We start from the raw sequence: 26,318 nt of genomic DNA on the forward strand, positions 1-26,318 counted from the left end.
CTTAATTCAAATTAACCTTTTAACAGATTCATTTTTATCATCTTTTTCTGATAGTAATATTTTCCAAATCTTAATATTATTTTGTATGCAATATACTTAAACTTATATAAGAAGTTGATGAAAGTATATATAATAATAACAATAATAATTTAAAACAACGATGAAAATATCAGCTGATCACTTAATTTAGAAAATAACACCAGAAAATAAATAAATCATATTTGCATATCTTCATCCTATTGCCGACTAGTTTGAATTAATGATAATCGTAATTAACTTGGCCATTAATTGAGACATTCAGCAAAATGCAAAGGTGTGGAAATAAACTTCATCTCACTTGATATTATTCAATACTTTCCTTCTTTGAATAAGGTGAAGTGTCACAATTTGCTATAGATCCGAAACCGAAAATACTTTTCCCTTTCTGACTCTCTTTTGTCTCCTTTACTAGCTTTTAATATCGACTGTACTTTTAAATAACGTTTTTCCCCAAGAAAATACAAAATGAAAATATCTGTTTATAGATTATAAGAATATGTACGGTAAATTACACTAGACATTAATCAATTTAACGGCCTATCAAGAGCTAAATATTGATAGAAGGGAATCAAAAAGTCTACGAAATATTAGAAATACAGATACTATTTGTAGAAAATAAGTTAATAGTATGTGTGCTGCAAAAATATGTAGGACAGTGTAAAACTTTTTCATACAAAAGTACAACATCATAACATCTGACTTAAAGGTCAATAGTATTGCCAGCTTCGTAAATATCAAGCACAAGATGCATTTTAATATCGCATCTGATCTTTGCTCCATCTTTTATAGTGTTTTAAGTTTATCCGAAGGTCTTACGTATTAAGAACATAAAAGACAACTGTAACATATTCTTACGATGCATTAAATGACAATTCTTTATTTTTGCGGGGATTTCCTTTTCAACATCACGAAGTATTACATTATTATTTTAGAAAGATCAGACCCAATTTTTCGTATCAATTGCCAACGGTGCTTCAGTTTTAATATCATAAAGTAAATCACTATGTACATGTATTCTAGGCCAATAACAAGATCTAACATAGTAAATACTTAGCTTATATGTAACGTTTTTCAATAGCCAAAGAACTTGATGGAAAGTCAAGATAATGAGACTATAAAATAGGAACATATAAATATATCAACAGGCTATATTTATTTTAGAGACATTCTTTTATCCTGTTAAATATAGAAAATATTGCATTGAATTTTATAATAAATGACATTCATTTTAATTTTTTGCTTTTCTGTGGTTGTTTTGTTTTCTTCATTTTCGTTTGTTCACTTGCTGCTTTTATCATATATTATTCAACTAGCAAATAGCCTTCTAACAAAACGATATAGTTGTTTAATATGATTTCTTTTAATTTGTCCCAGTAAAATATGACGTCTCAGATAACCCTTAATTTTGTCTATTGTTAAAAGGAAAAGTTAAATTTTTTAAAAGAATTTTTGTCAATTTAAAATATCTAATTTTTTAATAAAGTTAAATTTTTGTTTTATTTGTTCATACATTTTTATTTATATATTCCCCCCCTTAAAGACAGAAGTTAAGCGCTAGTTTTTTAGTTAGTAAAAAGGGAAAAACATTACAATTTCCCCGGGTTAGGAACGGGCACTAAAATGCCATAAAAAGGGGATTTTTTTCCCCAGGTAAAAAGAAAAATTTTTACTTTTACAATGTAATTATATTTAAAAACGCCAACCCCCAAGTGCCTTTTTCCCAAAACTGAAAATTTTGTTTTTTTTTTTTTGGAAATTTTCCCAAAATCGAGAGGGTTTTTTATATTTTTCAAATTTAAATCGTCAAATCATTCGATTTCCTTACCTTTAGGAGCCGAGTGTTGATACACTGATACTGTCGCAACCATTCATTCCTTTGACCCCCTATCTCTCATTTATTGTCTTGCATTCTTGAATATCTGATGCTCTTTGAATATATTTGTATTGCTTTGTTAGCTCTGGACGTTATTAGGAACAATTTGCATTGAAACTATATTTGATCAACAATTAGAATATAAATATTTAAACAGCATGTACTACTTGGTTTATTCTCTTGATGATAAATAAAACATACGATATATCAAAAAATTTTATCTTTTGATTAAGTTTTATGCACTTTTGAAAACTTGTTCCGTCAAATTATTTTACTTATTTTTAAATACAAGAATTTAGTACTTATAAATAATTTTTTCAGCAATAAAGTAGTGGAACAAAACATCCTCCTTTATAGAAACACACTTTCAATAAACCGTATTACATAACTTAACTTTCACTGTAATTGACATCTAGTTATCTTATTCGAAGAGTCTACATTTTCGTTTATATAAAAGACACTTAAGTTACTTATTCTAAAAGCAGACATATACTGTAACCGTTCTTTTCAATAAAAGCTCTACTAACGTTAATCCATTTTTACTCAGAATTCATTTTACGAAAGTGTATATTTCCGTTTTTGAACTGTAATCCTCATATAACGTTCTAAAATCAGACTTAACAATTTAAATTCAGGGTCAAGATATTTTTATGTTTACAAATAAATTACGTAGCTTTACTATAACGATGTTAACAAGAAAGTTCCCACCTTATGAAATGTGCAATTTTACTAAACTGCATTTAAATATATATTTATAAAACAATCATCTTAATATTGAAAATCTTCTTTTGAATTAAAAAATATAACTCACAAAATTTAAGGTTTTGGGTTCATTTTTAAATTTAAAACGGCTTTTTAATCAACCTCAACCCTTTTGAAAAATTTATTTTTTTATTTAATAACAAAAAATCTGAAAAAAGCTAAACCCCTGAAAGCCCCATGATTTCAAAAATTTATAATGTTAAAAATTTTGAAAATTTAAAAAAAATTTAAAAAAAATGAAATTTGGTCTTTTCACGGTGGGCAGTTAAAAAAGGCATAAATTTTGTCTTTTCTTTCAAAAAATATGTCTTTTTACTTGCCCTTTATTCTAAAGGGATTATCAATCCATTTTGTTATTTTTAAGGGAATTTTACACCTTTCTCCCCAAAACTTTTTTTAAATTTAATTTTTCCCGTTTTGCACCCTATCATTTCAGAATTTTAAATGAATTTTTTACACACAAATGGGGAAAAATTTAAAATTTTTTTTGTTGGGAAATTTCAGGATGAACAGACCCCAACCATTTTTACCCCTTCAGTTGGGGTTTTATATCCCTTTAAAAAACGAATTTTTATTTTAAAACCGTGTCAGTATAGCTATCAGTTTTTTAAAAGGATATTCATATTTAAAAGAGCCACCTTTTTATTTAATAATGATCACTCGTTTTTTTTTAAAAGAGGTTTATTTGGCCCCACTAAAAAAAAAGGGGCGTCTGCCCTATGGTAAGCAAATTTAACTCCCACCCCTTCCGGGGAAAAGTTTTTTCTGATTAAAAACCCCTTCCCCCCTTTTTCCCTTTTCAACTTGATTTTCACCCCCCTTTTTTTTGTTGCCTTTTACAAATTTTCCCCCCTTTTTTTTCCCCCCGGTTTTTCCACCCCTTGTTTCTTTACATGACCCCCTTAACTTTAAAAAAAGAGAGGTTTTTTCATTTAGGCAAACGTAAGTACCCCTCCAAAAAATGTTTTTTCTCGAGATGTTAATATTTTTCCTTAAGATGTGAACAAAAACTGCCAATAATTGACTTAGATTGTGGAAATATCCATTTATTCATACATCTTTATCTTGATAAAATATAATCGTCATCTTTTTAATTTCTTTAGAAACTGACTAACTTTTGAAAAGGTTTCTGATATCTGAAACATAAAGGTCAAAACTATCATCAAAAAGTCTCATTAATGTTTTCTAAGGAACAAACGTATGTACGAGAACTGTCTTTATTACCTTTAAATTGCATCGTCCTTTTCTTTTTTCAAAATTTAATTTTTTCCTTAAAAATTGCAAATTTACAATTTTTGTGTTTGTTTGATTTTCTTCTTTAGAAATCAATGTACATTTGAGTATTTAGACGCTGTGTTAAGAATGACAAACTGTGCCTTACGTGACATTCCTTCATTTTCATAGAATATTTCTCAACAAGGTCACGAACCCTTTCCTCGTTATCTTTTAAAAGTTCAGACACTATATTCGGATCAGTCAACAGCGACGCTGAAGAAGAAAAGAACAACAAGAAATAGATGTCTTTACCAATAAACAAGTGCTACAATTGTATACAAATACTTTCTTGTTAGAGACATTAATCTATCTAACTGACGCCTAATTTAGCAAATCTAAAATGTATTGTTATACAGATTGAATATTTTACGAGTAACATATTGAATATTTTATCACCATACACACAATAAAAGTCTTGAAGTCAACAATACAAGTTTGAAAACAAAGTTGGAATAGAGAAGAAAATTTCATTTGAAAACAAAACGTTACATAAAAGTATAATTTATTCCGTTAAACATAAATATCTCCTTGTTATTTACTAAAATAACATGAAAACCACTTATTTAACAACAAATGTGAGTATTTAATAACAGCCAATTGTTAAGTTGAAATAGAACATTGTTTGAATTCAAAAGAAAATTGACAGTTTATTAAGATTCTAGTAGAAAAGCGCTTTTTTGTTATTCCAATTTACCAGATCACTGCATTTGCTCATATAAAGCGACGGTCTGCAATATTGAGAATCGTGATATAAAGACAACAACAAATTAAAGAATTATATCATGCAAAACATATACAATGATTTATCCAGAAATTTAATTAATAAATATGTATATTTACCTGGTCCAACTATGGAGTGTGTGTTAAACAAAAATTAAATCATATTTAGAGATAGACAATATCTAAATATAACTAAAATGAAGTTTAAAATATTCATCTTAGTTAAGAATGACTTAAAAGTTATGTAAAAATGTCATTTCATTATAATCTATTTCATTGTAAACTTTTAATGTATATCTTATATTAATCCAAATCTAAATGAAGAACAGAGATATACATGTAACAAGGAAACATGAATAATTAACGTATACTTACATGTTGATAATACGTTGCTATACTCAGGTACATGAACAAGAATTAGCCGGTCTCCATTTTTATGTACATTTTCCACATAAACTGCAATTATAGCAAAATAATAAATGTTATCATAAAACAAAGAAACCAACACTATATTTATATGTATTAAAAGAACAACAAATGATTGTAATTTGTCGCTGTTAATTTGGCACAAAAGTGATTTATTTTTGTCCTTGGCTTTTAAGTTACAACTGTTCTTGCTGGTTAATTCGATTAGAAAGATGACTAATATAATTTCCAGGAACAGAAGACAGGTAGATTTTTAAAATCATTTTGCATCTATTTTTTAAAATGTACTGTTTTTCTTAAATAACAAACAGTATCAACAGGTAAAAACCTGTTACAGCATATATGATATGATAATTAAAATTTATTCTAATATTGTCATTGTTTATTAGCGAGTAAACTTTTAAAAAATACATGTCTTTTATACTGCAGATATGACCTGTGTTTACCTTCAATGTTATTATACATATGTATCTATAATATATTTTATTCGGGCATGGCTAACAATAAGTCTTACAAACCAGTTCATCAACTAAAGATCGAATTGACACAAAAATACATCCAAAAATTGATTTAAACAATGTAGATTTTGATTGAAAGAATTTTTTTTTCAAATCAAAATGATAATTTTACCGTCCGTTCTCTTTTTTCCAGTATAATGCGTTATTATGAAATAAGTAACATGTATGTTTCCCTGTTGATAATTTAAAACATAATATTCACAGCGTTAGATAGATTAACTGCTCGTTATTAAAGTTGAAAATTGCCCGAACTTTATAAGTGTACAAACTTCGATATATAACGGCGTTGGGTTCTTTCTTTCTTTATAAGATCCTGTTACACAATTTTTTATAGTTTTATATCATAAATATGATGCTTAAATGAAGATTTATCAATACTGTAAGTTCAAAAAAGCATTATTTATAAAGATATTACCGAATTAAACATTTCATGTAAATAAAGGGAGGTAATTAGAAATTTCTTTTCTATAAAGTCTAAGTCATTTTTTTCAATAAGAAATGAATGCATATACTCGTATTTTAATGATCACATACATGTATAATGTTCACAAATAATTGCGTACATATTTTACATATTCTTCGATGTTTGAAAATTGTTTTATAAGCATAGTTATAAAATTTCACTTAAGTGTGGTAACAACCTTAATTACAACATACAGGATCTTTAAATTATAGGTAATGCTTTGATGCATTTCTTTATAACGGCTTACATTTGAATAGAATTTCAAATCCTGTTTGTTTCATTCTATCAAATTTCAGAATACATTTCTCAAGATCTCTTGAATAAGATAACGATTTGTAAGAAGCTTACGACTTTAAGAAACAAAAACATGACATTTATTGCCAGAAATGGCACCTAAATACCATAAAGCAGAGATTTATAAGGGAAATTATAACTCATATTATGCTAGTAATTATACGGTACACAGGAATAATTACATCTTCAACATCACGTTTTGAGTTTTTTTTTTGTTTCAAGCAAACATATATGATTTTACTAACAATATCTTGCATGTAAATGTGATAAAGAACATCTTTTTTCCCCGAGCATCAATTTCATTTTTTTTCTCTTCAATGTAAACAACTTTTTTGTTTTTTCGCATTTTTTTCGTGTGATTTCAAGAAAACAAATAATAACTTACAATCGAAAGCGAATTCCGAATGGAAACTGTCGTCTATAGCAATGACAATTGTTCTATGTACCGACATTGTTGCGTAGTTTACACGCCACATTAAAAACCAAATAGTATCTCCTAATTTATATAGATATAAACACTAAAATCCCTTCGGGTAATCCATGATTTCTTCTTTTGTTAATTACATGATTCAAAACTATAAAGACACTCTTTGTAATAATGTCTGTTTGGGTATATCTATTGAAAGTATAGATAGATCCACGCTTGTTGAATTCCTCGAGGATGCTGCAATGGACAGTCACTGAAAGGAAGAAGGTTAATACATGTGTTATTGAATGAATGTTATTAAAAATAGTTACATTTTTACAATATTGTCTGATATTTTTATGAACATTTTTAAGGTAGGTTCAAGTTTAAATATTTTATATGCCCCTCTTTTTAGTATTTCAATTACAAGTCAAGTCAAGTATAACGAAAAATCTTTTTAACTCGGATACCTATGAAACGTTTACTAACATTGCAAAGCGTTGAAACTACCTTTTATCTATATGCACCATTTTGTACAAGATTAACAAATCTAACTAATTTTAGTTTTCCTGTAGTGTATTTTAAATATTCTGAGCTGTTTATAAACTAATTAAAACTGATTGTATCACGAAAAGCATTTGCACGAACAGGATGGCGCGTATCAATAATTATGTTTTCTGCACTTGTGTTGACTGATGTTATAAGTTTGTTTATCGGCGAAAGCATAAAGTACTGGAATCAAGCGAAAAAATATTTTTTTAAAAAGATGTCATTTTCTTATCATTACCAACTCAAATTCCATTTGACTTTCCAATAACTGTTTAATACATTCCAATACATTTCTATAACAATTATCAGTAGTCACCTTGTTTCCACCACCAATTAAGGAATTACTGAATTAACTGATCACGATCATTACATCAATATTTTTAAAATAACACATTTATGATGGCCTTAAATAATGCTTTTCATGAATGAAATGGAAAATAAGATTTGTTTAAATAGCAAATAACTTGGAACATGGAACTTTAAAGATTAAAAAATAAGATGACTAATTAAGTATAGGCGTCGATTTGCTGCACAGAAGAAATAGCGAAGTGTGTATATATCGTTGCAAGATTAAGAATAATTTCATTCTGCGTTCATGGTTTTAGAGACATTATCAAATTACCAAATAATCACAGATGTGCATTGCGGCAATCAATGAACAAATAATCTATCAAAAGCAGCTGGTTGTTTTCTTGTAATAATTTAAACATAATGCCATAACCAAGAATAACGAGGTGAACACACAATTTATTGCTAATTGTGAAGATGAGAGAAAAACAGATCTTCATTGCCTTCGTTGCAAAATCATATTATAGTTATGATTTATATGAGATGGTTACATGTGGTGCTATAGAATTAATTTTGTTGATGTTTTAAAACGCATTGTTTTTATCAATGTTGTGTTGACAACACTTACTTGCGTTTTTATATATAATATATCTGTTGTCAGTCATTTGTCCAAATATACTAGCGTTTTTAGCTCGACTATTCGAAGCGAAGAATGAGAGCTATTCTAGTCGCCCCGGCGTCGGCGTCGGCGTCAGCGTCGGCGTCTGCGTTGGTTAAAGTTTTTTGTAAATTCAAATATCTCAATTATTGCTTGAGATAATCAAATGAAACTTACAATACTAATTTATAGTAACAATATACATCAGATTGACAAGTTGGATAACTCTGCCTACAATATTGACAGAATTATGCCCCTTTTTAACTTAGAAATTTTGGTTAAAGTTTTTTGTAAATTCAAAATTCTAATTTACTGCTTTAGATATTCAATTGAAACTTACAATACTTATTTATAGTAACAATATACATCAGATTGACAAGTTGGATATCACTGCCTACAATATTGACAGAATTATGCCCCTTTTTAACTTAGAAATTTTGGTTTAAGTTTTTGTAAATTCAAATATCTCAATTATTGCTTGAGATATTCAATTGAAACTTACAATACTTATTTATAGTAACAATGTTCATCATATTGACAAGTTGAATAAAACTTTGCCTATAATATTTACAGAATTATGCCCCATTATAACTTAGAAATTTAGGTTAAAGTTCTTCAAAGATATTTACTTGAAACTTTACACACATGCTTAGGGTCATAATTGGAGAGTCATAATTGTATGTCACTGACCAAGTTCCATAACTCTACTCGCATTTAGGCTGATTCATCTCCCCTTTTCTACTTAGTCTATTGGTTAATGTTTACATGCAAGTATTACATATCTCAATAACTATTAAAGATATTTATTTAAAACTTCACATATGCATTTAGAATCACAATTGTAGGTCACTGACCAAGATCCATAATAATTCTATCTTGCATTTAGGTCACTGACCAAGATCCATAATAATTCTATCTTGCATTTAGGCTGATTTTTCTCCCCTTTTTCAACTTAAAAATTCATAGTAAAATTTTGCTTGTAAGCTGTTATCTGCATGACTACTGAAGAGTTTGTGCCTTTTTGGGGACATTTTTATGCATTCATAATAATAAAGCAGTGATTTACTTGATAAAACATCTTTATAACAAGCCTGTGTACCTTTTCAGTCAATTTTATGTATTCATAGGTAACTAGCATTATTATACTCAATAAATCACCCTTGTGACAACATTTTAATAGTCGAGCCAATACTGTCCTCCGACAGTTCTTGTTTTATATATAATATATCTGTGGTCAGTCATTTGTCCAAATAGATAAGTAGTACTATTCTTTTAATAAGTTAATAAGTTTTCAACAAAAGAACAAAAATAAAGGCGGAATATAATGTTAGCATGAAAAGAAAGCATTTTATTGATAATGATAATAAAATAATGATAAAATAATAAAAATCTAATAAAATTAGAAAAATGTATCATCAAAAAAGAATAAAAAGGTTATAATAAAAGCCCCGCAATTTTCAATAATTCCGAAAATAAAGTCGAAATCGCATAGCAAAATTTTGCAATAGATGTATGTCCTTAGCTTTTATTAAATGTTACTTTTTGATTTTAATGCGTCGTTGCAAATGGAAAAATGCAGTTCTAACACTTTCTTATAAATGAGGAAATGCATATCTAATTTTAGATAGAAGATACATTACATCCAGACATAAATGCTTTACTTAATTTGAATAACATCACGTTCTATCTGAATTGGACATCTCCCTAGCTAGTACAGAATATGAATAAGTACAATAGAATAGACTGTGACACTGAGCATTTTGAGACTGTATCTATTAAATAGCACTTTATTTGCAGCTTTACTCAATTTTACCACGGGCATTCATGGTGATGATAAAATCATTGGTGCAAAATGAAGCCAAAGGGCTATCGTCTAGAAAGCATCTGAACTTTCAATGTCTGAAGAACTTATGTGAATCAGTCACTTTAGAGTTTTGTTGTTTTATGTGAATTTAGATGCTGAATGTATCCATATGTTTTGTGGGACAGTTTATTCATAATTTATCAATAATTTCACCAGAATGTCAAGATTATTGCCAATTATTATTAGACTTCTTACAGATGTGTCGTTTTTTGTTGTTGTTGTTGCTTATGTTTGTTTGTTGTTGTTTTTTGGTTGTGTTTTTTTTTTCAAAAATTTCTTAATTTTAAATTAAAAGTCTTAACTTTGTGATCATCTTTTACATTCGACTATAAATAAATAAATAAATAAGTAAAAATAAATAAATAAATAATAGCCCTGAACAGCCGTCTACAAGAATATTCCTCTAATATGTTTGATTATAGATAAATCAATATCGCATATATCCCATATATCATAACATAACATCACAAACATAATTATGTTGTTCATTACCACATGAATCCTATTTATCAAAAAGATGTGTATAAATTTACAATTGGTTTTCTAAAAATAAACAGTTTTTCTTTTAACTAGTGATAATCGTTATAATGTTGATTTGATTTAGTTATTTCATACTGTGATATACATGTATATTTTTAAGACAGTATTCTTTATGTTTAATTATTTGCATTAATGGCACATTATCTTTAAGAAACGAAAGCTTTTTAACTTTTTTTAATCGTGAGTTTTTTAACATAAATGTTAAAATATGGTTTTAGCGCATGTTAAAATATGGTTTAAGAGCACGGTACATGCTTGTTACCTCAAGAAAGTATCGCTAAATGTGAAATATTTGTCATAAAATTAGCAAAATATAAAAAAGTGTTTTTTGACTTCCATACAAAATACTAAATCACTGTATCTATACTAATTGCCAAACAAACAGAAGGAAATGATGTTTCGAAAAAAATGGCAAATGAGTAACTTTCTGGAAATTATAAAATGTACACCAAAAATAAAAATGTTTTGTGAAATAAAATTAGAAAAGCTTTGGGGCGGGCATATTGGGCCTTTACAATTTATAGTCCCTGTTAATGTGTTTTTCGTTTCATGATCTTTTTTTAATTTTCTCACTCAAATATATATGTAACATTGTGTGAAATACTTGGTAAACAAATATATTAATATTGACTCCAGATGATTCAATTGTTTCACTGAATAAGGAAAGAACGTTCATTATACAGTTTATGAAAATACTTAAAGGAAATGAATATACTTACCTTGAATTTTTCATAATACATCAGCAAAATATCTTTTTATATTTTGAAATATAAAATTGTTGCTCATGATATATTATCATAAACATTAAATCAGAAGAGCATAAAAGCTGACAGATGATAGTGTACATGAATCCGACATTCTTCGTAGACAAGTATTAATACGAAATAAAAGTCACTCATTTGCAGATTTACATATTTCATTTGTACACATACCTTTGCATATTGTTTCAGTAATTTCAAACTAAAAAAAACATTGATATATATTTAATTTTTTACAGATAAATTTTCAAGAACAGAATTTCTAGAATCAAAATGTAACGATAAGGATAAGTCAATAAAAAAGGTGTTGTTTGTGAATTCAATTCTTTCTCAATCATTACTGCAAAAGCATCAAAGTATAAATTTATAAATTTACATTGTGAAAATAGTATAAAATAGTTTAAAACACAAGAATGAGATACTAAAAAATAGTTTTCTAATTAACAAAAAAAAAGCGTAGACATGTACCTACCAAACATACGCAATAATCATCCATAAAATAAATCCTTGTACAATGTTGTCATGAATAATTTATCTTCCTGTAGAACAGCCAGTCTGTCCAGAATCACAGACTTTAATGATTACCTAGAAACTCAGCATCAGATATAGCCCTCTTTATAAAACCCAATACTGCTGCTACAAGCTCTAGTGAGAAAGTATTCAGAAAAATACTTCATTAACCTATGATCAATACTACTAATTAACGTAATTACATTTACTTTCTAATTTCTCATTTATCACCAAGCGAGTTGTCTTGAATGTGCATATTTGATTCATGGTCATTCGATGACAAAAGATAGACGTTAAGAACGTATCGTATTACACCTTCGATAAAAGGTTGTAGAAACTTTAGACATTGCTATAATCACATTACTAAATGTCGGCCGCCAGATAATTAGAACTATGATCTATGATGTAAATCGAAGGGAAAAGGTAATCATAGAAAGCGATCGGAATGGAAAACTTGGACTCACGCATGTGATCGAATAGATACATGGTCGATTGTTAGACATTTAAAAGTGTTATATTTCATTGTCAATACATGTAATGCATAAACCTTAAAAAGAACTTAAACAAAATCGCCGAAATTCAGAATCAATGGCCTTTATCTGGAAAAATAATCATGTAAAATATTCCAGTATTCTCAGTAGATCTGATCTAACCAGACATCATTTACATTGCAAGTATGATTATACAAAGTTTCTTCCAGCAGTATGGTTGTTCTAGATGATTGTCTCAATTTTAAGATACAATGTATATGTAACATTTCTTACGGACAGTGACAGCGAACTGCTTTGGATATCTACATACTCATATTAAGTTAGAGCAGAATATGTATTCAAGCAAATTCAAAGAGTATTTAAAGATGCACATGAGTGTTTGAGTGTGAATGACATATTGAATGAAATTGTGTTATTTTGTGCAATATAGATATGGAATCTATTTTCAGTTCTTCGTTTCTACTGTACTTATACAAATTGAAATATAATAATTGCCGGCCTGTTAAATAAATTGGCCTGTGGAATTTGAACGGCAAGTCATAAGAACTATTCCTCAGTTTCCCAGTGTTTTTATGTCACTATATGCGAGTATTCACAATTTTGTTACCAGGTTCTAAGTCACATAAATATTATCAAAATCATTTAATCTAAAATGACATTTTGGTTGTTGTATAAGAAAAAACAGTATACCAATAGCATGTAAACAGCAACATTGAGTCACTGCCATTTAATTATCTAGCTTGAAATCTTCGCAATAAAGAAACAAGACAACAATTATCATCCATGAACTTCATCAGTCATACAGCGTGACCAAATCATAGCTATCTATGACGTTTCAGAATGGTTGAGAACCAACTGACAAAAGAGAATAACACAATGTTCATAAAGTTATTACCACACAATTAAAACAATCTAGTAATTTAGTGACATCTTTATTAAGCTAAAAATTATGATGTATTTTTATCACTTCGTTAGCCTAAATTATGAATTCACAGGACCTGGTATATCCGTTCAACTACCAAGGGATACTTTGAATTATCTTTTCTGGTTTAAGTTTTCAATTTTGATTTCTACAATCTCATTATGTGTTTGCTCAGTTATGCTATGTTCAGTATCCAATGATGCTAGTAAATATTTCTCAAATAATTGGCAATGAATGATTGTAAAGCAGTTTAAACCGCATTCGCATTATTGAATTTTCCATTTATTTAATATTAACAAAAAACGTGAAGTCTCCAATTTGCTTTTTCCAGGCTTGATGATTATTTTCATGCATGAACATTTTTGTAGTTGTTTTCAAATGACGTTCAACCTCACCCATTTCAAGTTAAGCTTGGGAGGGAAATCATTTAAAGATATATTAATACAATTTTTCGAGCAGACAAAGTGTTTTCAAGTTTAATTTAATCTAATGCATTCATACTCCGATTAGATACGCATTGCGCGTTAGAATAAACGACATAACACCATTGTCTGACATTTTTTCTAATGAAGTATTCTAGGGTTGTTATTATTATTACAATTCTCAATTGGGACAATTCATCATTGTCGTTCGATTTATATATGATTACAAAATCATTGAAGGATAACGTTTTGATGAATTATAAATGACCTATAAAAATACTCAGTCAATTTAACGCCGATGAGTGTTATACTTAGTTATTTTGAAGTGATAATTGAAAGAATAATATACGCTCTTAGTAATAGTGATGTAGATCAACTTTTGATACGCTGGTTGTATGATTTAATTAGATTAAGATTTAGAAAATCTAAACACTACTACCGATTTTATTTGTCTGCCAGTTACAATATAAGATACAATTAAATTATTGTTTTTCTCCCTTTTATATTTACTTTGTCGTTCGTTTGAATATATTTTGTTCATCTAAATTCCATTTACTACCCTTCCTTTCTTTTTTTTTTTGGTTTCTTTTTTATTTCATTTTGAAAATCAAATTATTTGATACGAAATATTCATAATTCGAATATATGGATCAATATATAACACACAATATTTCGTTGTTTTTTTATATCTCTAATAATGCACTTTTACATCGCATTTTAAAAACCTTTTCCTTGTGAAAAATTTTAGAAGGGAAAAAGGGATGATGTATTCCCAAAAACCTTTATTCGGGACACCCTCATTTTAAAATCTCTATAGGGGCAAGTTTTTACTGCTTTGCAGAAATTTACTGTTAAGACCTGATCTATGAATTATTTCCCATAGTATATATGGCACTTTGATGTTTGACGTTTTCCTAAAACTTTTTTACACAAGTACATATCAACCTGTGTACAAAAATGTTCTATTCCATGCATTTGAAACTATTTGAAATTAAGAATACGATAAGTAAAAACACCCATATGTAATTGTACCTAACCATGATTTGATAATGTAAATCTATGAATACAACACTGACTCGGACGCCCTGCCATGCACATGAAAATATGACATTTTAAGTTGCGTTTTATTTATTAGACTTCAGTCTGCCTTACCTATTTTGGCATTGTTATTTATCTTTGCTATGTAAACAAAGGCTGTCATCCTGGTCGACAGTAACTATTACAATGTTTGTAATGAAAATGTAAAACTGCATTATAACTATATTCCACTTATCGTTTAAACAGTTTAATTTTGATAATCTTTTTTCTAATATTGATAAAAACAAATTGTACAGAACCACTTACTTCCCAAACCTTAATATTTTGCTAAAAGTAAATTTGTACTCAATAAACTTAAACATATATAATAATAAGCTGATGAAAGTATATATAATAATAACAATAATAATTTAAAACTACGTGGAAAATATTGGCGGATTACATTATTTAGAAAATAATACAAGAAAAAAAAAGAAATCCTATTTGTCTATTTTCATCCTATTGTCGATAAGTTTAGATTTATGATAGTGTTAATTAACTAGGTCATTAATTCAAACATTCGTCCTCCTTCTTCGTTTGAATTAGACAAAGTGTCAAAATTTGCTTTAAGACAGAAACCTAAAATACTTTTTTCGCTTCTATCTCTCTTGGGTCTCCTTTTCTAGCTTTAAATATCCACTGTACTATTAAATAACGTTTTCCCCAAGAAAATACAAAATGAAAATATCTATTATATAGTTTATAAGAATATGTTCGGTAAATTACACTAGACATTAATCAATTTAACGGCCTACCAAGAGCTAAATATTGAATGAAAGGAAACATTAAGTCTGCGAAATATTAGAAATACAGATACTTTTTGTAGTAAATAAGTTAATTGTATGTGTGCTGCGAAAATTAAACAGGACATAAGTGTAAAACTTTATCATACAAAAGTACAAAATCATAACATCTGACTTAAAGGCCAATAGCATTTTCAGCTTCGTAAATATCAAGAATAAGATGTATTTTAATATCGCATCTGATCTTTGCTCCATCCTTTATGGTATTTTAAATTTATCCGAAGGTCTTACGTATTTAGAATATAAAATACAACTGTAACATATTCTTACGCTGCATAAAATGACAATTCCTTAATATTGCGGAATTTCCTTTTCAACATCACGTAGTATTTCATTATTATTTTACAAAGATCAGACCCGCTTTTTCGTATCAATTGTCAACGTTGCTTCAGCTATTAACATATACATTAATAGTATAAAGGAAATCGCTATGTACATGTATTCTATGCCATTAACAAGATCTAACATTATGTAGTAAATACTTAGCTTATATGTAACGTTATTCAATAGCCATTTGCTTGCTCCTTCTAAAGAACTTGTGAAAAGTCAAGTTTATGAGACTATAAAATAGGAACATATAAATATATCAACAGGCTATATTTATTTTAGAGACATTCTTTTAATTTGATTAAAAGAAAGAAATATTACATTGAATTTTATAATAACTGACATTCATTTTGATTTTTTGCTGTTCTGCTGTTGTTATTGTTTTCTTCATTTTCATTTGTTCACTTGTTGCTTTTATCATATATTATTCAACTAGCAAAAACCTTTCTATCAAAACGATATAAAGTTGTTTACTATGATTTCTTTTAATTTGTCCCAGTAAAATTTTACGTGTCATGATCAACTTCAATTTGTCTTTAGTATAAGGAATGTATATTTAAATACATCTTTGTCAAATTGAAAACTATGCAATTATTAACTAATGTTCAATTGTTTCATACTGTATCATACCTATTTTATCATATGATCCTCCTTAAATAAGATAAGAGTTAAGAAGGTAGTGTAGTAGTTACACATCACATAAACATAGGAAAACATTACGATTACGACTTCCTTTATATTTTATCATATGATCCTCCTTCAATAAGATAGAAGATTAGAAAATAGTGTAGTAGTTACACATTGCGTAAACATAGGAAAACTTTACGATTACGACTACCTTTATATTTTATCATATAATCCTCCTTCAATAAGATAGAAGTTAAGAAAATAGTGTAGTAGTTACACATTGCGTAAATATAGGAACACATTAGGATTAAGACTAGGACGGCACTTAAATGCCATAAAATCGGAGATTTATTCCTTGGCTAAGAGGAAATTATAACTTTTACAATGTTTTTAATTATGCGTAACACGCCAACACAAATGCCTTTGCAATAGCTGAATATTTCGTTATATATAAATATATATTTTATATATATTATATATTATATATAAAAGTCTTATTATTGTTTTCCAAGGAACATTCTAATGTACGAAAACTGTCTTCATAATCTTTAGAATTGTATAGTCCATTTCTATAACTTGAATGTCAGTATTTCAAAATTTATGTTTATGTTTGCAAATTTACAATCATAGTGTTTGCTTGATTGACCTAGGTTAATTATTTTACGAAATCAGTGTACATTAGAGTATTTTTTCACTGTGTAAAGAATGACAAACTGTGCCTTACGTGACATTCCTTCATTTTCATAGAATATTTCTCAACAAGATCACGAACCCTTTCCTCGTTATCTTTTAAAAGTTCAGACACTATATTCGGATCAGTCAACAGCGACGCTGAAGAAGAACAATCAACCAAAGATGTTATGTTTAAAAAGAACAACAAGAAAAAGATGTCCTTACCAATAAACAAGTGCTGCAATTTTATACAAATAATGACTTGTTAACAGAAACATTAATCTATCTAACTGACGCCTAATCTAGCAAATCTATCAAATGTATTGTAATACAGATTGAATGTTTTATGCAGATGAAACAAGGAAAACAACAGAAGATACAAGTTTGATAACAAAGTTTGAATAGAGAAGAAAATTTCATTTGAAAACAAAACGTAACGTAGAAGTATAATGCATTCCGGTGAACATAAATATCTCCTTGTTATTTACTAAAATAACATAAAAACACTTATTTAATAACAAATGTGAGTGTTTAATAACAGCCAATTGTTAAGTTGAGATAGAACATTGTTTGAATTCAGAAGAACATTGACAATTTATTAAGATTCCAGAAAAAAGTTTTTTTTTGTTATTCCAATTTTCCATATCACTGCATTGACTCATTTAAGGCGATGGTCTGCAATATTGAGAATCGTGATATAAGAGACAACAACAAATTAAAAAAGTATCATGCAGAACATTTACTATGATTTATCCAGAAATTCAATGTATAAATAAGGATATTTACCTGGTCCAACTGTGGTGTGTGTGTTAAAAAAATTAAATCATTTGAGCCGCGTCATGACAAAACCAACATAGTGCGTTTACGACCAGCATGGATCCAGACTAGCCTGCGCATCCGCGCAGTCTGATCAGGATCCATGCTGTTCGCTTACCAACTCAATTACAAGTGGAGACACTGACAGCGAACAGCATGGATTCTGATCAGACTGCGCGGAGGCGCAGGCTGGTCTGGATCCATGCTGGTCGCAAACGCACTATGTTGGTTTTGTCGTGACGTGGCTCAATTATTTAGAGATAGACAATATGTAAATATAACTAAAATGAATTTAAGAAAGTATATTCATCTTAGTAAAGAATGCCTTAAAAGTTATGTAAAAATGTCATTTCATTATAATCTATTTCATAATAAACTTTTATTGTAAATCTTACATCAATCTTAATCTAAATGCAGAACAGAGATATACATGTAACAAAGAAAAAAATGTAACAAAGAAACATGAATATTTAACGTATACTTACATGTTGATAATACGTTGCTATACTCAGGTACATGAACAAGAATTAGCCGGTCCCCATTTTTATGTACATTTTCCACATAAACTGCAAGTATAGCAAAATAATAAATGTTATCATAAAACAAAGAAACCAACACTAAATATATGTATTAAAAGTACAACAAATGATTGTAATGTGTGGCTATTAATTTGGCACAAAAGTGATTCATTTTTGTCTTTGAATTTTAAGTTACAACTCTTCTTGCAGGTTAATTCGATTAGAAAGATGATTAATATAATTTCCAGATAGATTTTTTTAAAATCATATTTGCGTCTATTTTTTAAATGTACTGTTTTTCTTAAATAACAATCAGTAACAACAGGTTATAACCTATAACAGCAAACTATATACAATGTATATAAAAAGTAAAATTCATTCATATATTGTCAATGTTTATATGAGAGTAAACTTTTAAAAAATACATGTCTTTTATACTGCAGATATGAAACAGCGTGACCTGTGTTTACCTTCAATGTAATTATACATATGTATCTATAATATATTTTATTCAGGCATGGCTAACAATAAGCCTCACAAACCAGTGCATCAACTGATAAGATCAAATTGACACAAAAATACATTCAAGAAGTGATTTAAACAATGTAGAGTTTGATTGGAAGAATATTTCTATTTCAAATCAAAATGATAATTATACCGTCCGTTCTCTTTTTTTCCAGTATAATGAGTTATCATGAAATAAGTAGCATGTATGTTTCCATGTTGATAAATTAAAACATAATATTCACAGCGTAAGATAGATAAACTGCTCGTTAATAAAGTTGGAAATTACCCGAACTTCATAAGTTTTCAAATTTTGATATAAAACGGCATTTGGTTCTTTCTTTCTTTATAAGATCCTGTTACACAATTTTTATGGTTTTATATCATAAATATGATGCTTAAATGAAGATTTATCAATACTGTAAGTTCAAAAAAGCATTATTTATAAAGATATTACCGAATTTAACATTTCATGTAAATAAAGGGAGGTAATTAGAAATTTTTTTTCTATAAAGTCTAAGTCAATTTTTTCAATAAGAAATGAATGCATACATTTTAATGATCACATATAATGTTCACAAATAATTGCGTAAATATTTTACATATATACTTCGCTGTTTGGAATTTGTTTTATAAGCATAATTATGTACATATATAAAATTTCACTTAAGGTATTAGGACCCTAATGGGCACTATAAGGAACTAAAAAATTGACATCATAGGTCAGATGTATACCTTAAAGTACACCTGTATGCAACATTTAAACAAAGTTTACCGTACGGAAATCAAGTTATGGCCACTTTTCTGAACGCAAGCTAGGATGTTATGAGGACCCTTTTTTGGAAATGAGGAACCTTTAAATAATCTGCAATAACTTTCTAATGAAAAATGTTTTCCTATTAATTTTGGTAAGAAACAAATGGTACCATTCAGCTAACAATCCACATAAGCAAAATTATGGTTTCTACTTAAAATTTATGAAATCTGTATAAAAATGTTACCCTACCCCACCCATTTTTACCACGTGTCTGACCATTTTTCTACTTAGGGAGCCTAATTTAAAAGATTCTTAAAATTTACCCAAATGAGTGCCTGTTTTCAAAGTTTCCCTAAATTTTTAAAAAAGTATATTGGATGATCTTGTAAAATATGAAATACTTTTACCGTCTAGTTTTGATTATATTACACTTTGAAAATATCAGGTACCATATTTATTACTAGATTTAGCACAATTTAGCCAATAAATACCTATATAAATTAAAAAAATCAAAATTAAACATTTTTTTCTTTCCAAATGGGACATGAGAGATACATTAATAATGTTAAAAGAAAAAAAGAAAGAAAAAAAGTTGACCCTTCTGGGGATTGAACCCATGGCCCTCATTTTCAATGTAGTTAACAGTAGTTCTAGCCTATTTGAATACTCTTCAACGCGGAGGTAATGCATTAGGATGCTAATACCTTAAGTGTGGTACATGTAACAACCTCAATTTCAACATACAGGATCTTTAAATTAAAGGTAATGCTTTGATGCATTTCTTTATAACGGCTTACATTTGAATAGAATTTCAAATCCTGTTTGTTTCATTCTATCAAATTTCAGAACATATTTCTCAAGATCTCTTGAATAAGATAACGATTTGTAAGAAGCTTACGACTTTAAGAAACAAAAACATGACATTTATTGCCAAAAATGCCACCTAAATACCATAAAGCAGAGATTTATGTCTCTCCCTAAAGGAAATTATAACTCTATATTATGCTAGTAATTATACGGTACACAGTCGATTAATTGCATCTTCAACATCAAGTTTTGAGTTTAGTTTTTTTATTGTTTCAAGCAAACATATATGATTTTACTAACAATATTTTTCATGTAAATGTGATAAAGAACATCTTTTTTACCCGAGCGTCAATTTCATTTTTTTTTCTCTTCAATGTAAACAACTTTTTTTGTATTTTTCGATTTTTTTATCATTTTTTTCCGTGTAATTTTAAGAAAATAAATAATAACTTACAATCGAAAGCGAATTCCGAATGGAAACTGTCGTCTATAGCAATGACAATTGTTCTATGTACCGACATTGTTGCGTAGTTTACACGCCACATTAAAATCCAAATAGTATTTCCTAATTTATATAGTAAGATATAAACACTAAAATCCCTTCGGGTAATCCATGATTTCTTCTTTTGTTAATTACATGATTCAAAACTAAACTATAAAGACACTCTTTGTAATAATGTCTGTTTGGGTATATCTATTGAAAGTATACATGGTATAGATAGATCAACACTTGTTGAATTCCTCGAGGATGCTGCAATGGACAGTCACTGAAAGGAAGAAAGTAAATACATGTGTTATTGAATGAATGTTATTGAAAATAGTTACAACTTTACAATATTGTCTGAAACTTTTATGAACAGTTTTAAGGTAGGTTCAATTTTAAATATTTTGTATGCCCCTCGTTTTAGTAATACAATTACAAGTAAAGTCAAGTATAACAAAAATCCTTTTAACTCGGATACCTATGAAACGTTTACTAACATTGCAAAGCGTTGAAACAACCTTTTATCTATGTGCACCATTTTGTAAAAGATAAACAAATCTAACTAATATTAAATTTCTTGTAGTGTATTTTAAATACTCTGAATTGTTTATAAACTAATTAAAACTGATTGTATCACGAAAAGCATTCGCACGAACAGGATGGCGCGTATCAATAATTATGTTTTCTGCACTTGTGTTGACTGATGTTATAAGTTTGTTTATCGGCGAAAACATAAAGTACGGGAATCAAGCGGAAAAAACATTTTTTTAAATAGGATGCCATTTTCTTATCATTACCAACTCTAAATTCCATTTGACTTTCCAATAACTGTTCAATACATTTCAATACATTTCTATAACAATTATCAGTAGTCACCTTGTTTCCACCACCAATTATGGAATGACTGAATTAACTGATTACGATCATTACATCATTATTTATAATATCTCACATCATTAATAATCGCTTAAAGAAATGATTTCCATTTATTGAAATGGAAAATAAAATATGTTTAAATTATATGAAAAAGCAAACAAACTAGGAACATGTAACTTTGAAGATTAAACAATAATATGACTGATTGAGTATAGGCGTCGACTTGCTGCACAGAAGAAATAGCGAAGTGTATATATATCGTTGCAAGATTAAGATAATCTCATTCTGCGCTAAAGGTTTTTGAGATACTATCAAATTACCAAATAATCACATCACAAATGTGCACTGCGGCAATCAATGAACAAATACTCCATCAAGAGCAGCTGGTTGTTTTATTGTAATAATTCAAATAAAATGCCATAACCAAGAAAAACGAGGTGAACGCAAATTTTATTGCGTAATTGTGGAGATGAGAGAAAAACAGGTCTTCATTGTCTTAGTTGCAAAATTAAAGTTATGCTTTATTGGAGAGGGTTTAATGTGGTACTGAAGGATTATTTTTATTCATTTTTTTAAACGCATTGTTTTAACAATGTTGGGTTGACAACATGTACTTGCGTTTTTTATTTATCTGTGGTCAGTCATTTGTCCAAATAGATAAGTCGAACTATTCTTTTTATAAGTTAATAAGTTTTCAACAAAGAAAAAATAAAGACAGGATGTAATGTTAGCATAAAAAGAAAGCATTTGATTGATAATTAAAATAATGATAAAATAATAAAAATCTAATATAAATTAGAAAAATGTATCATCAAAAAAGTATAAAATGTTATAATAAAAGTCCCGCAAATTTCAATAATTACGAAAATAAAGTCGAAATTGAATATGAATAAAAAATTTTGCAATATATGTATGTCCTTAACTTTTATTAAATGTTACTTTTTGATTATAACGGTCCTTAAAATGGGAGAAATGCAGTTCTAACACTTCTTTTATAAATGAGGAAATGCATATATAAGTTTAGCTAATAGATACATTACACCAGACATATGCCTTACTTAATCTGAATAACACTACATTCTATCTGAATTGGACATCTCCCTAGCTGTTACAGACTATGAATATGTACAATAGAATAGACTGTGACACTGAGCATTTTGAGACTGTATCTATTAAATGGCACTTTATTTGCAGCTTTACTCTATGTTACCATGGGCATTCATATGCTGATGATAAAATCATTGTAGCAAAATGAAGTTAAAGGGCTATCGTCTAGAAAGCATCTGGACTTTCAATGTCTGACGGATTTATGTGAATCATTCACTTTAGAGTTTTGTTGTTTTATGAATTTAGATGCTGAATGTATCAATATTTTTGTGGGACACTTTTATTCATAATTTATCAATAATTATATCAAAATATCAAGATAATTGCCCATTATTATCAAATTTCTTACAGATGTGTCGTTTTTGTTGTTGTTTTTTTGTGTTTTTTTATGGGTTTTTTTGGTGTTTTGGTTGTTGTTTTTTTGCAATAACTTTCTTAATTTAAATTAAAAGTCTTAATATTATGATCATCTTTTACATTCGACTATAAATAAATAAATAAAAAAATAAATAAATAAATAAAAGCCCTGAATCAGCCGTCTACAAGAATATTCCTTTGATATGTTTGATTATAGATAAATCAATATCGCATATATCGCATATATCATAACATAACATCACATACATAATTATGTTGTTCATTACCACATGGATCCTATTTATCAAAAAGATGTGTATAAATTTACAATTTGTTTTCTAAAAATATACAGTTTTAATTTTAGTAACTAGTGATAATCGTTATAATGTTGATTTGATTTAGTTATTTCATTCTGTGATATACATGTATATTTTTAAGAAAGTATTCTTTATGTTAAATTATTTGCAATAATGGCACATTATCTTTAGGAAACGAAAGCTTTTTAACTTTTTTTAATCGTGAGTTTTATGACATAAATGTTAAAATATGGTTTATGCGCATATTAAAATATGGTTTTAAAAGTACACCAAAATAAAAATGTTTTGTGAAATAAAAATAGAAAAGCTTTGGGAGTGGGGGGGGGTGGCATATTGGGCCTTTACAATTTATTGTCCCTGTTAATGTGTTTTACGTTTCAGATTTTTTTTTGATTTTCTCACTCAAATATACGTGAAAGATTGTGTGAAATACTAGTTAACCAAAATATTAATATTGACTCCAGATGATTCAGTTTTTTAACAGAATAAGAAAGGAACGTCCATCATACAGTTTGTGAAAATACTTAAAGGAAATAAATATAATTACCTTGAATTTTTCATAATATATCAGAAAAATATAAGAAATTTTTTTATATTTTGAAATATAAAATTGTTGCTTATGATATATTATCATAAACATAAAATCAGAAGAGCATAAAAGCTGACAAATAATAGTGTACATGTATCCGACATTCTTCGTATACAAGTATTAATACGAAGTAAAAGTCACTCATTTGCAGATTTACATATTTCAACTGCACACATACCTTTGCATATTGTTTCAGAAATTTCAAACTACAAAAATCATTGATATATATTAAATTTTTTTACAGTTAAATTTTCAAGAACAGAGTTTCAAGAATCAAAATGTAACGATAAGGATAAGTCAATAAAAAGGTGTTGTTTGTGAATTTAAGTTATCTTTTAGATATTTTGTTCTTCAATTCTTTCTCAATCATTACTGCAAAAAGCATCAACGTATAAATTTATAAATTTACATTGTGAAAATAGTATGAAATAGATTAAAACACAAGAATGAGATACTAAAAAATAGTTTTCTAAATAACAAAAAAGCGTAGAAATGTACCTACCAAACATGCGCAATAATCATCCATAAAATAAATCCTTGTACAATGTTGTCATGAATGATATATCTTCCTGTAGAACAGCCAGTCTGTCCAGAATCACAGACTTTAATGATTACCTAGAAACTCAGCATCAGATATAGCCCTCTTTATAAAACCCAATACTCCTGCTACAAGCTCTAGTGAGAAAGTATTCAGAAAAATACTTCATTAACCTATGATCAATACTACTAATTAACGTAATTACATTTACTTTCTTATTTCTCATTTATCACCAAGCGAGTTGTCTTGAATGTGCATATTTGATTCATGGCCATTCGATGACAAAATAAAATACGTTAAGAACATATTTTATTACACCTTCGATAAAAAGTTGTAGAAGCTTTAGACATTGCTAAAATCACAATACTAAATGACGGCTGCACGATAATTAAAACTATGATCTATGATGTAAATCGAAGGGAATGGGTTATCTTATAAAGCGATCCGAATGGAAAACTGGGACTCACGCATGTGATCGAATAGATACATGGTCGATTGTTAGACATTTAAAGTTGTTATATTTCATTGTCAATACATATAATGCACAAACCTTAAAAAGAAGTTAAACAAAATCGCCGAAATTCAGAATCAATGGCCTTTATCTGTAAAATAATCATGTATAAGTATTCCAGTACTCTCAGTAGACTGATCTTACCAGCCATCGTTTACAGCGCAAGTATAATTATACAAAGTGTATGACCCATTAAGATCATTATAGTTGTTGTTTTGTGGTTTTATAATTATACAAAGTGTATGTCCCCATTAAGATCATTATATTTGTTGTATGGTGGTTTCTAGAAGGTTTCTGTATTTTTCATTTCAATTTTCTCATGTCTTCATTCATCATCACTCTTTCAAAATGATGCTAACCTTTCTAACTGCATACTTGAAGACATATACTTTATAACTGCAAAAGGGATTGATTTACTTTCGTAAAGAATAACTAAAAACAAGATGCCCTTAAGTTTATATAAAGGATTAAAAACAACAACAAAAATAAAACAAACGAACAAAAACAGAAATGTACAAAGGTAAAAGTGATGACATTTTTTGAACCTATAATATTGATAAATCTTCATTTGAGCATCAGTTTTATGATATCAAACCATAAAAAATTGAGTTACAGGATCATTGACATACTGATAATTATAATAATTAGAATAGAATGTGTGTTTAACTAAAAAAAAAGAAAACTTAAAGTTTGAGTGTGATAGAAATATTGAATAATTCTGTGTTATGCCCTGCAATATGGATACGAAATGTATCGATGGTTCTTCTTACTGCATTGATGTATGCAACTTGAAATATGATAATTGCCGGTCTGTTTAGTAATTTGGCTCATGGAATTTAATTAAATCAGTTTC

General features: G+C 28.2%; 1 protein-coding gene across 3 annotated transcripts in view; it reads right to left on the reverse strand.

Annotated features, from left to right (window-relative positions):
* Positions 1-25,078, reverse strand: part of LOC132760542 (universal stress protein in QAH/OAS sulfhydrylase 3'region-like) — a 73,839-nt gene extending 48,761 nt beyond the window's left edge. Inside the window, exons 1-4 of one of the 3 annotated variants that reach the window (XM_060752529.1) lie at positions 24,919-25,078; positions 6,756-7,050; positions 5,045-5,125; positions 4,056-4,162 (exon numbers count right to left, since the gene is read on the reverse strand). In XM_060752529.1, coding sequence (XP_060608512.1) covers positions 4,056-4,162; positions 5,045-5,125; positions 6,756-6,846 — 279 coding nt within the window. In that variant the 5' untranslated portion in view covers positions 6,847-7,050; positions 24,919-25,078. Of the gene's footprint in view, positions 1-4,055; positions 4,163-5,044; positions 5,126-6,755; positions 7,051-11,905; positions 12,180-17,336; positions 17,444-18,585; positions 18,667-21,140; positions 21,345-24,918 lie in introns of those variants that run through there. The other 2 variants (XM_060752528.1, XM_060752530.1) reach the window with 2 other exon arrangements.
* Between the last annotated feature and the right edge of the window lie 1,240 nt (positions 25,079-26,318).

This window comes from Ruditapes philippinarum, unplaced genomic scaffold (genome assembly GCF_026571515.1).
Source record: "Ruditapes philippinarum isolate M1 unplaced genomic scaffold, ASM2657151v2 ctg1057_1_1_1_1, whole genome shotgun sequence".
Classification (NCBI taxonomy): Eukaryota; Metazoa; Mollusca; class Bivalvia; order Venerida; family Veneridae; genus Ruditapes; species Ruditapes philippinarum.